We start from the raw sequence: 17,100 nt of genomic DNA, 5'->3' as shown, positions 1-17,100 counted from the left end.
GCTTGCAGGAGGCAGCCAATTGATCAATCTCTCATCATTGATGTTTCTATCTCTTCCTCTCCAAAAATATATATTTTTTGAAATGTTTCTAATCCTTAATTAGAAATTCTACCCTGGCCAGTGTACTCAATAGTTAGAGTGTTGGCCTTGCACCAAAGGGTCTCAGGTTCAATACCTGGTCAAAGGCACGCACCTGGGTCGCAGGTTTGGTCCCAGGCCCTGACCTCGGTCGGGGCATGTGCAAGAGGCAACCAGTTGATGTGTCTGTCTCACATCTTTCTCTCTCTCTCTATCTCTCTCTCTCTCCCTCCCTCCCTCCCTCTCTCTCTAAAAATCAATGGGAAAAATATCCTCTGGTGAGGATTAACAAGAAAAAAAAATTCCTCTTCTAAGCATTTATTTTAAGGCGTGTGAGAGATTTAGCTACAGTGGTGCTCATTAAACATAATTTTTATAGCAAAAATGCCCAACAATGGTTTTCTGGCTCAGGAGGTCTGGGAAGGAGCTGGGACTCCTCGTATTAACCAGTCACTAGTCCCACCTGGGTCCCTCCCCGCTGCAGAGAGCCAGGGCCTCTTCTGCAAATACCGCAGGTATGCAGGGCAGCTGGAAGCATGAGCCTCACTGCTGCCTGTGGGGAGGACCCCACCCCAGAGCTTGGGGTGCTGGTGCTGCTGGCAGCTGGACCCCCACAGCCCAGCTCTGGGAATGGGGACCAGATGCCACCCTGCAGGGCAGCATACAAGCAGCTCTCCTGGTCTACCCCCCTTGGGCCTGCATTGGGGTGGCTACTCCCTCGGGCCTCCCTCCTCTTTTGGAGATCTCTTTTGTGTCCCCCCCCCAACCCCCCCCACCCCTCCCCACCCCGTTCTCCTCCTCTTCTGCCCTTGGCCCCCTGAGGAGGGAGCAGAGGCATTCTTCAGGTTTACCCAGGGGAGACCACAAATCAGGGCAGCCTGCACTCTGGGCTTTGCCCTGGAAACATTTTGACCAGCCCTGCTCTGCAGACCTGCCTCCCTCAGAGCCTCCGGTGGGGAGCTGGTATCCGCAGAGGTGTCTGCCCTAGAAAGGAGCAGTCAGGAGCCCCGAGGCCACATCCTTCTGGCTGAGGGACCTGGACAAGGAGCAGCTCTTGCAGGCCTGTCTCCTGTCCATAGACGGAATAAGAACACCTGCCTACAGGGCTGTGGAGAAGACACAGAATCCCATAGAAGGTGACATGCACTTCCGGTGTGAGAGCCTCGGAGCAGCATGGGCAGCAGTGCCATGGCCGCTAGTGCCCAGGACGGTGTCCCTTTGCTGAGTAGGGCAGCAAGAAGCTAAACTGGAGCCAGGCCCACCTCCTCCCACATCCCTCCTCCCACTCACCTCATTCGCTGCCCTCACTGGAGGAGAAGCAGGGATCAAAGCCTCCTACACACACTGCCCACCCTGGACCCCTGAGCCTACGGACCTGCTGGGCCACCGAGGACAGCCTTGGCATGCAGGTGCCCTCTGTGTGTGTCCCCACAGGTGTCTGAGTTTTCCACAGGTATGAGACCAGGTGAGCACCTACTGTGCACAATGGCTGCGGGGGGAGGAGGGGTGAGTTTGAGGGGTATTCAGAATCAGAGCAGGGAGGCCTGAACCCCTGCCTCGCAGCAGAAGTGGCAGGTTCTTAGAGGGTGACTGCCCACTCCAGGATGACCAACTTCCTCAGTTGGCCCTAAACTGAGGGGGTTCCAGACAGTTAAAGCATGCTCCTCCAGCCTCCCCACCCCTGCAGTTCCCAACACTCCCTCCGGAGCCCAGGGTCTACACACGTGGGACCCCTCCATTCCAGCACCCCGCCCTGGGATGGCCAGCTCGCCAGATGCCTCCCCCAGTCCCTCCCCAGCAGCTGGGTGCCTGGGCCCAATGCCAGACTCCACCCATCTCCTCTCCAGTAGGTGCCTCTCACGCTGACTCACTGCCACGGGCGGTCCTAGCCTATCAACCCCGGCAGACGTGGCGTCCCTGGAAAGCTGCCTCTGGTCACCCGGAAATCCTGATTCTCTCACCTGAGTCCCCGGGGCTGATTGAACAGATGGATAAAGTCACTCCACAGCCGTCTCATCAGGCAGGGAAGGGGGTGAGTGAGAGTCCCCAAACAGGTAAGTCCACGGCTTCACCTCTCGCACCTCATTTTGGAAAAGGGGTTTTACAAATGTAATTAAGGGATTAAGGGTCTCAGCTATTTCTCTATTTCTCTCTCTCTCTCTCTCTCTCTCTCTCTCTCTCTCTCTCTCTCTAGATCTCTCCCTGTCTCGCCCTGTCTCTTTGTCTCTCACTGTTTCCCTGAACTTGACTTTCTCTGTCTCTTTAGCACCCTGTCTTTCTGTCTTTCTGTTTGTCTCTCTTAGCTCACCACACCTCCTCTGCCTGTCTCTGTGCATTGCCTGCCCCTCCCTGCACATGGCCTTCCTGGCCCCTGTGACTGGCCATTGGTCCCACCAAGTCAAAGACTCAAGCCTGACCCTCTGACCATCAGCTCCAATATCCACCTCTACCCTAAGCCTCTCAGTTCACATTCTGGGGACAGAGCTCTGGCCAGTCAGGTGGCTGTGGCCAGGTTCCTCTGGCCCAGCAGCCCCTGCTTGAAGCCTGGACTCCGAAACTGTACACAGACCTCACTTTACTGTGTTTCACTTTAGTGTGCTTCAGAGATACTGCATTTTCAGCAACATCAAGGCAAGACCCTCCACCAGCACAAAGATTAACACTCGCTGAAGTCTCAGATATTGGTCAGCATTTTTTTTTTAACAATAAAGTTTTTTTTAAAAATATGTTTTTATTGATTTTAGAAAAGGAGAGAGAAACATGGATGATGAAACATTGATTGGATGTCTCCTGCACACCCCCTACTGGGGATCGAGCCTACAAGCTGAATCAGCAACTTCCCTGTGCCTGGGAGGACACTCAACCAACTGAACCACACTGGCCAGGGCAACAATAACGTTTTTATTTTTTTTTTTATTTTTTTTTAAATATATTTTATTGATTTTTCACAGAGAGGAAGGGAGATATATAGAAAGTTAGAAACATCGATGAGAGAGAAACATCGATCAGCTGCCTCCTGCACATCTCCCAATGGGGATGTGCCCGCAACCCAGGTACATGCCCTTGACCGGAATCGAACCTGGGACCTTTCAGTCCGCAGGCCGACGCTCTATCCACTGAGCCAAACCGGTTTCGGCAACAATAACGTTTTTAAAATGAAGGTATGTGCAGGCAGACCCTGGAGACATTGCAGGCTTGGTTCCAGACCACAGCAATAAAGCAAATATCACAATAAAGCGAGTCACATGTTTTGTTTTGTTTTTTGGTTTCCCAGTACATATAAATGTTATATTCACACTATACTGTAGTCTATTAGGTATACAATAGCGTTATGTCTAAAACAATGGACATAACTTAATTAAAGAGATTTATTTTGAGGAATTGGCTCACGTGACTGTGAAGGCTAGCATTCTGAAATCCAGGCTGGAAACTCAACAAGAGCTGACGTTATCATCTTGAAATCTGTAGGGCAGGCTAGCAAGCTGGAAACTTCAATAGGGTATCTTCTCTGCAGTCCTGAGGCAGAATTCCTTTTCTCAGGGTTACCTATTTATGCCCTTAAACCCCCTGACTGATTGGATAAGGGCCACCCAGATTGTTAAGGAAAATAGCCTAAATTTAAAGTCATCTGATTATAGATGTTAATCCCATTTACAAAGTGGCTTCACAGCAACATCTAGAATGGTATTTGACCAAATAACTGAGCACCACGACCTAGCCAAGCTGAGATAAAATTGAACCATCACACCTGCTAAGACATCTATAGAACAGAGATGTCCAGGATGGGATGGTCTTCAGGCATGGAGCTCAAAGTCTGGCCCTAGGTCTCAGTCATCTGCAGCCTTGCTTTCTTCTTCATGCAGCACGCACTGTAACAGTTTCCTCTGTGTGGCATCACCACAGACCTTCAAACTCCTAGCTCAGCAACCGCAGGACACACTATCTCTCACCCACATCACATGTCACTCACAGGAAATACTCAGATTTCCCTGCTGTGGCCCTGTGCCCTTCGCTGGGGCCATCCCTGGGGCCTCCACCAGGGCACTGGAGTGAAGGAGGAGTTCCCCAAAAGAAAAAGCAAAAAATGAACAGGAAGAAGATAAAAGAAGACAGCACAGCCTGTAGCTCCTCTGAGCCTTGCTGCTCAAAAGCACATTGCTTTGCTAACCCTGGCCGAGTAGCTCAGTTGGCTGAAGCATCATCCCGATGCACCAAGGTTGCGGGTCTGCCTTCAGGTCTAGTAACAATGATCTTTGTTACCTATAGCCCAGGGCATTCTGTTACCCTATGGGTTCAGAAGCAGCCTTTCCTCGGGCCCAAAGAATGTATTGCAACAGCGAATAAATGTTTCTTTCTTTCTGTATCTTTCTCTTTAAAAAACATCAATAATTTTAAAAAAATATAAGCACATTGCCAGGGTGGCTTAGGGGTTGAGTGTTGACCTATAAACCAGGAGGTTACGGTTCGATTCCTGGTCAGGGCGCGAGTCTGGGTTTCGGGCTCAATCCCTAGTGGGGAGCGCGCAGGAGGCAGCCAATCAATGGTTCTCTCTCATCATTGATGTTTCTATCCCTCTCCCTTCCTCTCTGAAATCAGTAAAAATATATGTGTATATTTTAAAAAGCACATTGCTTTGGAAACTTTTTTTTCAGAAAGTCACTTTTCTGATGTTTGAAGACCAGATAAATTTATTTTTTCAAGGGTCATTAGACAGAAAACACATGCCATTCAACCATGGAATGACGTTGAGACGGTTGCCTTTATCCAGGGGATGCAGTGCCACCCCCACTGCTGTTCCCCAGCGCAGCGGTCACACTGGGTCAGGACCAGGGGCCCGAGGAAAGGCTGCTTCTGAGCCACATGTAACAGAACGCCCTGGGCCACAGGTAATAAAGATCATTGTTGCTGGACGTGAACAAAGCCAGCCTTCATTTCTTTATTTGGTGGCTCGCTTGCTGAAGCACTTACGAGGCGCCCAGGCCAACATACACACCAAGTGGTTTAACTGTATCCTGTGAATTTATTTTTCCAGAGAGAAATATTTCTTGGGGAAATGTCCATAAAAGCGACGTTAGCAGCAGCGCGATTGTGTTTCCTGTAGGAAGTCTGTTCAGTTTAATCCAGTTTCCCACACACCTTACAAAGACAGCCACCCCCCAGAGACTGCCAACAGCCTGGAGATGGCGCTGTGGTGGCCTAGGACCAGGGTGGCTGGGCCTGCAGCCCCTCCTGCTAACAGACAGGGTGGCCTGAGGGCAAGCCGTCCCCACTGACCGCCATCCAGGCACTTGCTGAGTGTGCAGGTGATTTCACGCCTGCACATCGGCCCGGCCCCTTCCAGAATGTAAATTCTCCAGGGTCAATTTTAGAAAGAAAGATGGATCCCGGGTAGGGCTGAGATACAAGAAGGAATACCAGAAATGGCTAACTATATGGGTCAATTTGGACAAACCTTGGCTGCCTGAACAACAGTAAAACCAGTGAGCTAAGAAACAGGACAAAACTGAAAGACCAGATCATAAAGCATATAAGTTGGGGTTGTCCTTGTATTGTTGAAAGAAAGTTGAAGAATTGGATACATATCAGACTTTGTAAACTGTCAGTATGAGAGTTGCTGAGGTAACCACCATATAAAGTGTTATCTCCAAACCAGACAGATCTAAACAAAGTGAATAAAAAAGACAGGATAAAAAATTTTCTATTTCCAAAACTAGGCCCCGAAAAAGTGAGTCTGGAAAAAAAAAAAGAAAAGAAAAAAGAAAACCAGAGGGGGAAATAGGGAGCTCATTTTATTTTTTTAAAATATATTTTATTGATTTTTTTACAGAGAGGAAGGGAGAGGGATAGAGAGTTAGAAACATCGATCAGCTGCCTCCTGTACACCCCTCCTGGGGATGTGCCCGCAACCAAGGTACATGCCCTTGACTGGAATCGAACCTGGGACCCTTTAGTCCCTAGGCCGACGCTCTATCCACTGAGCCAAACCGGTCAGGGCTAGAGAGCTCATTTTAATGAGATGGTATAATAAACCCAACGGGAATAAATCCTCCGTAACAACAACCAAATGTTTACAAGACACAATTAAAATATAAGAATTCAGATAGATTTAAAGGCAAAAGATGACAAAATATGTCAAGGAGAAATCAATTAACCGTCAGAGTAGGTGGGAGACTTGAACACGGTAAGTGATAAATCCCATAAAAAATGTCTATTAGGACATGGATTTGGACAAGACAATCCACAGACACGACAGCATGATCACACACAGATATCACATTGTACCTAATAATTTGAAAGGATGGATTTTTAAAATATGGGAAACAAAAATATCAAGTGTGGCAAAAAATGGAGGGAAATGGCCCCTTGCGCTCAACTGGAGGGAATAGAAAACAGTCCAGCCACTGTGGAAAACAGCCCGGCAGATCCTCAAAAAAATTACACAGAACTACCAATTCCAACTCTGGGTACATATCCAAAAGAATGGAAAGCAAGTACACAAACAGATGTGTGTTCCCCCTGTTCACAGCAGCATTAGTCACAATGGCCAAGGGGTGAGAGCAGTCAGTGTTCATCAGTGGGCGAATGGATAAATAAACGTGGTTCAGACACACATGGACTACGACTCAGCCTTGAAAAGAAAATGAATTCTGACACCTTCTACACAAGGATGAACCTCGAAGACATTGTGCTGAGCAAAGTAAGCCCGTCACATAAGGACAAATACCGAGTCCACACATACGGGGGACCCACAGTAGCCAGATTCTGGGGACAGAAAGAAGAGGGTGGCCAGGGGCGGGGGGAGGGGATGGGAGTTACTGTTTAATGGAGAAGAGTCTCTGTTTGGGAAAATGGAAACGTTCTGGGGATGGTGGTGATGGTTGCATAACAATGTGAATGTACTTAATACCACTAAACTATATACTTAAAGATGGTTAAAATGGTAAATGTTATGTGTATTTTATCACAATAAAAAAGGGGTGGGGGGAAATGACATGCAAAATGTTGTTTAAATCCAAAAAAATGATAAATGGTAAAAAAAATTAGATGGACCTTTTATGGAACTGACAGTGTGCTAGGCCACTGAGGGGAGAGGAGTGGGGAATGAGACATGTATTTTGCAATGAAGAAACCATCATGGAATGAGAAAATGCTTGCAACTGAACCAAAATAAGCTATCAGTGAACTAGCATGCTGCTATTCAAGTAATGGTATGAGGACAGTGTACATATGTGTGCTTATGTGTGTGTTGTATGTGCATAAATTGAGGGTAGGAGGCCATATCCGAAGCCCTTAAGCATGTCTGTTGGAACCTCAAGTGGCTATTTTGTGGGGAAGGACGACAGGTGTAGTCACTTGGAAAGCAATCAGCTTCCCTCCCGGGCGCCATCCCAGCGGCCCCTCCACCTGCTCCCAGATCCTGCACACTGGCCTTTACCGCGGCGGGGGACTCGGGGAACACAACTGGAAGGAGCTGTTAAGGAAACAGATGATCTTAGAAGGGAGGACAAACCCCCGTTATAAGAGGGGATCTCCAGGGCCTACCCTGGCGTGGGAGGAGAGCCGATTTCTCCAGGGGCCCCTCTGCCTAGGACACTAAGAGAGCACTAGCTCCCAGTCAGAACCTAGAGGACCAAACCAGAGACCACCTCCTCCCCTGGTCCGGGGGAGGTGAATTATAAATGTTAACAATGACATAACACATATTTTGAAAAAAATTAGTGAGATAAAGATGTGTAGCCCACAATCTCCATATAATAAAGTATAAAGTGCCCTCTTTTGTAACTTCCATGTAGATGACTGGTTCTCATAGGCTTTTGCTGATTTTTGCTGAACTGGCGAATCCATAGCCAAACTACGGTTGCAGGTGAGAAACAAATGTAGTTCTGACCTTCACTTACTTTAACAAGAGAAAAGCAGGAGCTGCGAGGATGTCACTTGCTCGGCAGTGACACAGGTGACGTCCTTGCTGGACTGAATGATAGTTTTTGAACACTGGAAGGAACGGCCTCCACTTTTTGTGCTGTTCATAATGAACGGCTGCAGATAAAACACACTTTTTGGTTAATGTGCATCATTACCTTTCACCCTATGGCATCTGCCCATTTCCACAGTGCGACTCCTCCCACCTTGGCCAGAAGTGACTGCACTGAACCTGAGTCAGGAAGAGCTGGGCCGTGGCACAAAGTATTTCCATCCTACGGATACAAGGCACAGGCAGCCTCAAGGGCGTAGGGAACAGTAAATGTAATAAAAGAAATTAAGTGATGAGTTTTCAGTATCTACTACTCTTATTTTATTTTTTTAAATGTTTTTATTGATTTCAGAGAGGAAGGGAGAGAGAAACCTCAATGATGAGAATCATTGATCGGCTGCCTCCTGCACACCCCCTACTGGCGATCAAGCCCACAACCCAGGCATGTGCCCTGACCAGGAATTGAACCGTGACCGCCTGGTTCATAGGTTGACACTCAACCATTGAGCAACACCGGCCAGGCTACTATTCTTGTTTTAACATAATGGCTTGAAAACTTCCTGTAAGTTTAATAGTCACCTGCAGCAGGAGACCAAAAGTGCAGGCCCCAGTGAGCCCATGTCTAGGGCAGGGTCTGGGAGTTGGCAGGTGGTGGCCAAGTGTGGACATGAAGCGCCCTACAGGCTGGGTTCTGCCAGGCTCATCCTTTTGGGGGCGGGGCAGGGAGGAAGTGAGGGGACCCCTTAACACAGTCCAACTCACCCGGGGACTACTTGGCTCTTTATAAATTGTGACCTTGTTCATTGGTGAGGAGTCCAAGACTTTTATTTTAATCCCACAAATGGTTGTTTTGGCAGGTGTGGCAGGAGGGGAAATAGCGACATGGGTGTGCAGTTTTACAGGCGACAGGAGGGCTCTGGGGGGAGCCGGGCCTGCTCTCAGCTGGGGCGCTGCAGGCCAAGTGTGCCAAGTCCACATGCTGACTCCAGGTTTTGATTCTGCAATTATCCAAATGAGCTTAATGCTTCGAATCCCTGGTTTAGGAGTTTTTATTTGAAAGTTCTATTTTTAAATGCATCCGTGTTTGTATTGAAACTGCCCCAAAGACGCCTTCCTTCAAAGCCTTAATCCCTGGAAATGGAAAACCCGCCGGAAGAATGCGGGTGCTGCTCTGCTCCCCAGGTCCCAGGTGGAGAGCAGGAGGAGGTCACCTTCGCGGTGGGTCTAGCCACAGGGGACCAATAGGTGTGCGTCCCAGTGACCAGCTCAGGCTGCACAATAGCCCAGGACACTTGGCCTCCATGGGCCCTTCCTCCACAGAAAAGATTAAAATGTTCATAACTGCATTGATATAAAGGCAAAAATATCACATATTAAAATATCTGCTTTGACTTAAAAGTTCACTTTGTCTTCTAAGAATTTACACTTTCATGGGCTCCTAAAGTGCCCTGGGCCCTGACACTTAATAGTTTTTCAATATATATTTTTTATTGATTTCAGAGAGGAAGGGAGAGGGAAAGAGAGAGAGAAATATCAATGATGACAAAGAATCACTGACTGGCTGCCTCCTGCACACCCACTACTGGAGATTGAGCCCACAACCCAGGCATGTGCCCTGACCAGGAATCAAACCATGACCTCCTGGTTCGTGGGTTGACACTCAACCATTGAACCACACCGGCTGGACTCAGCTAAACTTTAGAACTAAAATTATGAAGTATGACTCCAGTACTTCCTGAAAACTTATAAACCAAAGTAGAGAAAACATTTAATAATCCCATTTGTGTAGTTTATCAAAATAATAAGCAACACCAGGATTTAACTCATCTATAAGACACAGTTATAATCAGACTTTCTAAAGCTTCATGAATGATCTTAAAATTTGATAAATGCTTGTCTTATAAAACTTCAATTTATACAGAAAAGAAGCAAATGTCACAATATGAATGAAAAGGTACATTTCCCTGAACTTTCTTCAAAGAAAAAAAGGACATTCAAAAATTTTAAAAATCCAAATGCTTGTAAACTTCTTCCAGGTATGAACTGAATTGCACAACCCATATATTTATAGAAAAAATACGATTATTTTTAATGATTTATGTATAAAAGAAAAAATAAATTTTATGGTACAATTTGAAAGACTACTTCATACAAAATTTTACCCACATACAATGTATGTAATTTTTTGCAACAAAAATTCTAGTCATATATACAAATTCATAAAGGGCAGACATCTTATCTTGAAGCAAAACAGGGCCATTTGGGATTGTGGCTATGTCATTCAATTCAGTAGAAAACAGATTGTATGTATATGAAGGACTAGTTAGCTAGAATGCCTCCCCGCCTCCAATAAACTATTTAGTATAATCAGATCAAACAGAACTTTACGGTGCCTTTAGAAAGGAGAAAAAGACCAGTGTTTCTAAATGGCAGATCTTGGTAATCTGATCTTGAACTTACTCCGCTTAGAAAATCATATAACTACCTTCGTAAAAGATTTATTTTGGAAATCACACTAAGAAAAATCCAAGCTGTGCCATTTGTGTTAGCCCTCAGAGAAACAAAACTTCCTCAGGCAATTCCAACACTTAACCAGCACGCCTTGGTTAACGTAATAAATACAGCATCTAGAAATAAAAGTATCAGGACCAGGAAGTACATCTCTGAATGGTGGAACCCTTTATATACAAACTTGAAGACATGTACAGTATTGTATCTAAATGAAAAACTAAATATAAACCATATTTAAAAAAATTTGGCTTTAAAAAATAATTTCCTCCCCCCATAAAAAGGTCTTATAAAAAAAAATTGGTAAATTGTGCCTCCTTTAAAGTCTTCCTTTCTCAGATCCCCCTAAACTATCCATCTCTCGGGTGCACAGGTGCACAGACCTGTCCGAAGGGAAGACGTGCTGCCAGACCTGGGAGAGCAGGCCTCCTGCAGAGCCACACAAGCGCCCACCTGGGGAAGCGCAGGGCTGAGGCCGAAGAAAGTGAGGATGGCCGGGACAAACTCATGTCCAGACAATGTCATGATGGCCACACTGAAATCGCCTTCTTAAATGTATGAACTTTACAGGTTAGAAACACAAGCAAAAGATAACAGGAACCAATAAGAAAGTTACATAAAGTATTATATACAATTATGAAGAGGTTTAAAGAGTTCACCTGCATCCTTATAAAAATAAACCCTTTTAACCCTCTTCAAGTGCAAATGGATTAAAACTATAATCCATTCATATTCAGGCCACATTCTATTTATAAAGTGCCTCAAAAAGCACAGTCATCCTTCATCCAGTGTCTGACTTGCAGAAGTCCTCACCAAACCTGAAACTGAAATCTATGACCACTGTTCGCCTTTGTATGCCAACAGCACTCCTGCCAGAGAACGTCAGTGTAGAACTAACCTCCACAGGCTGCTGCGGACAGAACATGCCTGCAGAAAAATTCCCACCGGTGTCTGGAAGAGCTGTTTGTAACTAGTGAGCAGCCTAGCCTGAGGAAGGTAGAAAACATGGTCTTTTATACACTGAATGTGCCTACAGTTTTGAAAGCTCTGAAAATTAGCTGGATAACATTATAAATTGTTCATTGTTTTTTTTGCAAATTGAGAGTTAAAGAGAAATAATGTTCTATCTGCCTTTTTATTTTCAAACTGAGGATGACTTCAAATCTTTGAAATTTTTTAGCTTTCACCTTCTTGAACTCAGATTGATACTGTACACCATTTTCTGAATTTTCTCCTCGTTCTTCAGGATGTTGGCCTTCACAGCACAGATCTTGTCCTGCTGGTCTTTAATCAGCTGCTCCAGCTCCGCCAGCTCCACCCTCAAGGGTTCCACGGCGCTGTCCGTGATACTGACGGGAACAAAACCAGCGGCCCGTAAGTATCCCGTCTCATTTTCGATTTGCTTCTTAATTCAAACACTGAAAGACTACAAAAGTGCTTATCTCATCCAAAGAAAAAGGGCAAAAATATAAGTGTACATAATAATGACATAAAGGGACAGAAGCCTCATGCCTGGGGAAGATCCACTCATTTTCACATCCCACCACAACCAAAAGTGAAGTCAAACATGAAATTTATACAAAGGAGGCTAGTATTTCTTCCTTTGTTCCACTGATTTTTTTAGAGCGTGACCGGGAGGGAGGGAAGAAGAGAGAGAAACATTGATGCCTCCCTCACATGCCCCCACCAGGTCGGGATCGAACCTGCAACCTAGGTATATGCCCTTGATAGGGAATCAAACCCAAGACTCTTCAGTGAATGGGCTGACGCTCTAACCACTGAACACGCTGGCCAGGGCAAAAACACAACAGTTGATACAGTTACATGCATCCTAGATTCACTGATTATAAATACCGAGTATCAAACATCGTTCTAAAATAATCTTTTTAATGACTATTACATTTCTTTTATCATAGCAATTTCAAAATGGGTTCACTAGCAGTTCTTTTAGAGTAAAAAAATAAAATACTTTTGAACTGCAAACAGATAAAACTTGGGGAATTTTGATAAAACACATGAAAAATATGGTATCCAAATTGCAAAGTTTCCTCTATCTTTTAATGCCTAAATCTGTTTTGTGTATGAACATTAACTGCAAATCTCTTCTAACTGCTACCAAAAAAAAATGCACACCCTGATGGGAATGAGGAACCAAGATGACAGGGGCGCCCAGAGGCCTGCAGACTTGGGGGAGTCCTGACACTGCCCCACACGCCCTCCACCGGACCCGCCCCTGACCTCTGCTCCTTCTGCAGGGCCTCGGCATGCTGCTGGTTCTCCTGATGCCACAGCTGCAGCTCGTTCTGCATGGCGTCCGCGTCCTCCTGGAGGTAGTCCATGATTTTGCCCAGGGGCAGCGCACTCTTGCACAGCGTCTGGATGGACAGGCGGAGCTTCTCTATCTCCTTGGAAACGATGTCCTTCTCCTTCTTCCACGCTGACTCCAAGGCCAGGGACTTCTCCTACGTCAGCGGGAGGAGGAGGACAGAAACATCCTCAGTCGGATGGCAGGAGGGCACGGGAGCCGGCTGCCGGTTCAATGCCCGGTCAGGGCTCAGACCTGAGTTGTGGGCTCCATCCCCCGTGGGGATGTGTAAGGGAGGCAACCCATGGAAGTTTCTCTCCCGCCGTCCCCTTTCCCCTTTCATCCTCCTCCTGCTTCCTCTCTAAACTTAGAAAACATATCCTCAGGTGAGGATTTTGTTAAAGTTCCTTGTTTTCATAAACTGAGAATGCCTGTGTTCAAGTTACAACAGAAGAGCAGACACCGACCATCGTGTGCTGTTCACCCAGAAATGTTCCAGCATCAAACTCCTTCATAAAGCACGTGTTCACTTTCCCACACTCCAGAAAAGCACAGGAAACATGTATGCAGCGTTAACAAATGACAAAGTGACACGGGCAGGCTGCGTCCCTGGGCCCGAGGCATCCTCCGAGGTGACAGTCCTGGAGGGCACCTTGGCCTGCTGGCTATCTCCCTGCCTGTTCCATCCCACAGGGCAAAGGGAATCGTATGTCCACACCCGTGGTTCAAGGGTCAGCCATGTTGCACCTGCACGCATATTTTACTCATTTGCTTTGCTGACTGGCATTTCATTTTAGGACTATCCATGATTTATTCATCCTCCCCAAGGCTGACGGACACGTGGGTCATTCTTGGACTGGGCTCTTACAAACCATGCAGCTCTGAATAATCTCACACACGTCCCAGCACACAAGGGCCCGGACATGCCATGTGTAGGGCCACTAGGGATCAAAGGGTATGCCTGCCTCTAACCTTGGGACACAATGTCAAACAGTTCCCAAAAGGGCTATTGACGTCAAATATGGTTCATGAAGCATTATTGTATTCTTAAGCTCTGAGAGCTGCCGAGTCAGTGGCAGCTCTGCAGTGACAGGTGCAGGCCGTCAGCACTGAGCCAGGGCCCTGGCCGCAGAGAGAAGCTGCCGCTCAGGTCAGAACATGCGTGACCCCAAGCAAGCAACCTTCTAGGTGCAGAGCCTGCACACGAAGCAACTACAGACAGAAATCACATGAGCAGGAGGCTCCTGGATGCAGGTACGAGCTGTACCACCTGTGGTTTCACTGCGCAGACTGGGGCCCGTCGGACTGGGGTGATGTCTGACCTCTGCTACATACTGTCTATGTCATCTCGGTCAAGATAACGTTTGTGCTTTAGTTTCCTAACTAGAAAATGGGGAAGACACCTGGCTCATAGGTCACTGAGGATTAAATAAAAAGACATATGCAAGTCCTCAGTCATAAGAAGCGCTCTGTAATGTCAGCTATTGCTATAATGATTATATTGCCCACAACGAAGAATAACCAATTGGCTGATAAGGGACCTCCCACAGCCAATGCAGATCATTCGATGTCAGCTACTCCTACAAACAGTTCTGTCCTTGCGAAGGACCAAGGGAGGGCCTTGGAAGTCTGGGTAAGGTCAGCGTAGGGATGCTGGCCTGAGACCAGGGGTCACTGTGGCTGAAGCAAAGGTTAGTGCACAGGACAGAGGAGACAACGTTCAGATCTGCCTTTCCCACCAACCTGAAAAGGGGAAATAATTTAACACTGACATTAACAAAGCAAGCAGGCAACAGGGAAATGCAGAACTCAATTTCTCAACTAAAAGGCTCCCTTCTCTACCTAAAGAAATGAAAGTAAGTTAAGAATGTGACATTACTGGCCAAACATTTTTATGAAAGACTATTCTCATATATTTATCTTCCAGATGAACTTAAGAATATTCTTTGCCAAGTTCCAAACCTCCACTGAACATTTATTAGAATTACATTAAATTTATAAGTTAATTTCAGAGAAATGACATCTCTATAACATTGAGTTTCCCATCCAGGAGCACAGTGTCTTGATTTTTTTCCAGACTTTTATATTTCTTGGTAAAATTCCTTGGCTTCTCAATCTAGTTCCTAGAAAAGTCCTTTTAAAAGCACGCAAGCCCCGGGAAGTCAGTTTTGTCTCCAGCTCTGCAGGGGACACTGTTTTCACTGCTGACATATAGGAAAAATACTGACCTCTGTGTATTTATTTGTCACCAGCCATCTGATACATTTGTTTCTAACAGTTTTAACTTTGGGGGCTGATTTCCTTGACAAACTGTTGTCATCTTCAAATACGGTGACACCCTGTCTCCCTTGCAGAATCACATCTCATTTCTCTGGCACTGGCCAGACCCTCCAGAACATGTCAGCAGGGCCAAATCCCATCCTTGTGCCTGAACCTGGTAGAAGTCGCTGCAGCCCTGGCTGCGGCATCGGATGCTGGCCACTTGGCGCGGGCCTTCTTGCTCCCCTGGTTCAAAGCACCTTTATACCCCAGCTCAGGTGAGTTTGCATCGCAATGGGTGCTGAATTGTACATATGCCACTTATTTTTAAGAGACAACACCCTTACTGGTGATATTATTTGGTTCGAGAGTAATTTTTTGGTTAAATGTAAGATAAGCAAGCCACGTTTAATAGATGCTACAACTGACTTGAATTTATTTTTATTTTATTTTATTTTTTTGACACAGAAACTTTAATAACCAACAACTGAATTTTTTTTAACTGAAACATCTGACTCTTTACCTGATGTAGCGGTACAAATGAGGAAGAAGTTGACAAAGGAAACAGATGAGTCTATATTTCTCTAATAAGGAACAGTTTTCAGTCCTAGAATATATTCTACTTCACTGTTAATTATATAATAAAATACATGCTTTAGTAATTCCTAACCTTGACTTTTATTCTTCCAGAATAAACACAGAGTGAAAGAAAATTTTTGTTTTGTTAATATTCACCCAAGGATATTTTTCCCAAGGATATTTAGCGAGACTGGAAGGGCAAAAGGGAGAGGATAGAGAGAGAGAAAGAGATAGATATCGATGTGAGAGAGATCAGACGGGGGATCAAACCTGCAATCCAGATATGTGCCCTTGACTGGGAATCGAACCTGAGACTGCTTGGTGCTTGGGCTGATGCTCTAAGCCCAGAGCAACACCAGCCAGGATGGAAAGCAATTTGTTTAAAAATTAGAGATATCAGTGAAAAAGAAAAGAAAAAATTCAAAGAGAAAATCAACAAAGCCAAAAGCTGGTGGTTTAAGAAGACAGACAAATTTCCGGGGGGGAAAAACAAAACAAAAAACAACAAAAAGCACAAATAGGTAATATAATTAGTAAAAAGAGAGCAAAACTAAACTATAAGTAGAGCAGACATTTAAAAGAATTCTATCAAGACAATAAACTTGAAAATTTCTAAAGTGGTAACTGGGGCTGACTTGAGAAGAAACAGAAAGCCTAAATACTCCCATAATTAATATAAAAATAAAAGCAGTAGTTTCAATTTTTTCCACCAAAGAAACATGACGCTCAGACAGTTTTACAGGTGAGTCCCACCAGTTGTCAAGACACAATATCATTCTACCTACAATCTATTCTAGAGAACACTCCCCATTCATTTTAAACCTGGCACTCAGACAAGAGCAGGAAAGAAAATCACGGGCCCATTTCATCCATGAATATAAATAGTAATTATCAACTACAATCTAACAGTGAATAGATCTATATCATAAAAGGCCTGTGGTCGTGACACCAACATGGCCCCCTGAAATGTGCCTCTGTAAATGGGTACAATTGTGGTCGTGACGCCAAACCAGCAGCGGCTCTCGTGGCAGGCAGGGCTCAAACTACTAGCGGCAGAGAGCTACTGAGCGGCGGAGGGCGGGCGAGAGCTACAGGCTATGATGGGCGGGGTAGCCAGCTGAGGCAAGCAGAGGCGAGCTACTCGCACACAATTTCGATTTCAAGCGCGCTGGGCCTCTAGTAGAAAGATAATATAACATCACAATGCTAGTTTTATTCCAAAAATGTAAGAATAATTTAATATTAGAAAAGCTATAAATGTCATTTAGTAAGTTAACAGAATCATGTCATTCATCACAGAAAAAGAATTTAGTAAAATTATCACTCAATTCATGATAAAGCCCCATACTGGGGGAAAACTGTACTTTCCCCATCTCTTTGCTACAACAAATACCAGCCA

General features: G+C 45.5%; 1 protein-coding gene across 5 annotated transcripts in view; it reads right to left on the bottom strand.

The window, feature by feature from the left end:
• Window positions 1-11,633: 11,633 nt before the first annotated feature.
• TRAF3IP1 (TRAF3 interacting protein 1) overlaps window positions 11,634-17,100 on the bottom strand; it is a 42,692-nt gene continuing 37,225 nt past the window's right edge. For all 5 annotated transcript variants that reach the window (XM_059703738.1, XM_059703740.1, XM_059703737.1 and 2 more), the window contains 2 exons: window positions 12,797-13,020; window positions 11,634-11,907 (listed from right to left, as the gene is read on the bottom strand). In XM_059703738.1, coding sequence (XP_059559721.1) covers window positions 11,742-11,907; window positions 12,797-13,020 — 390 coding nt within the window. In that variant the 3' untranslated portion in view covers window positions 11,634-11,741. The remainder of the gene's footprint in view (window positions 11,908-12,796; window positions 13,021-17,100) is intronic.

The sequence above is a fragment of the Myotis daubentonii genome, chromosome 7, assembly GCF_963259705.1.
Source record: "Myotis daubentonii chromosome 7, mMyoDau2.1, whole genome shotgun sequence".
Classification (NCBI taxonomy): Eukaryota; Metazoa; Chordata; class Mammalia; order Chiroptera; family Vespertilionidae; genus Myotis; species Myotis daubentonii.
The sequence above is the reverse complement of the archived record's forward strand: the minus strand, read 5'-3'. Positions and strand labels throughout refer to the sequence as shown.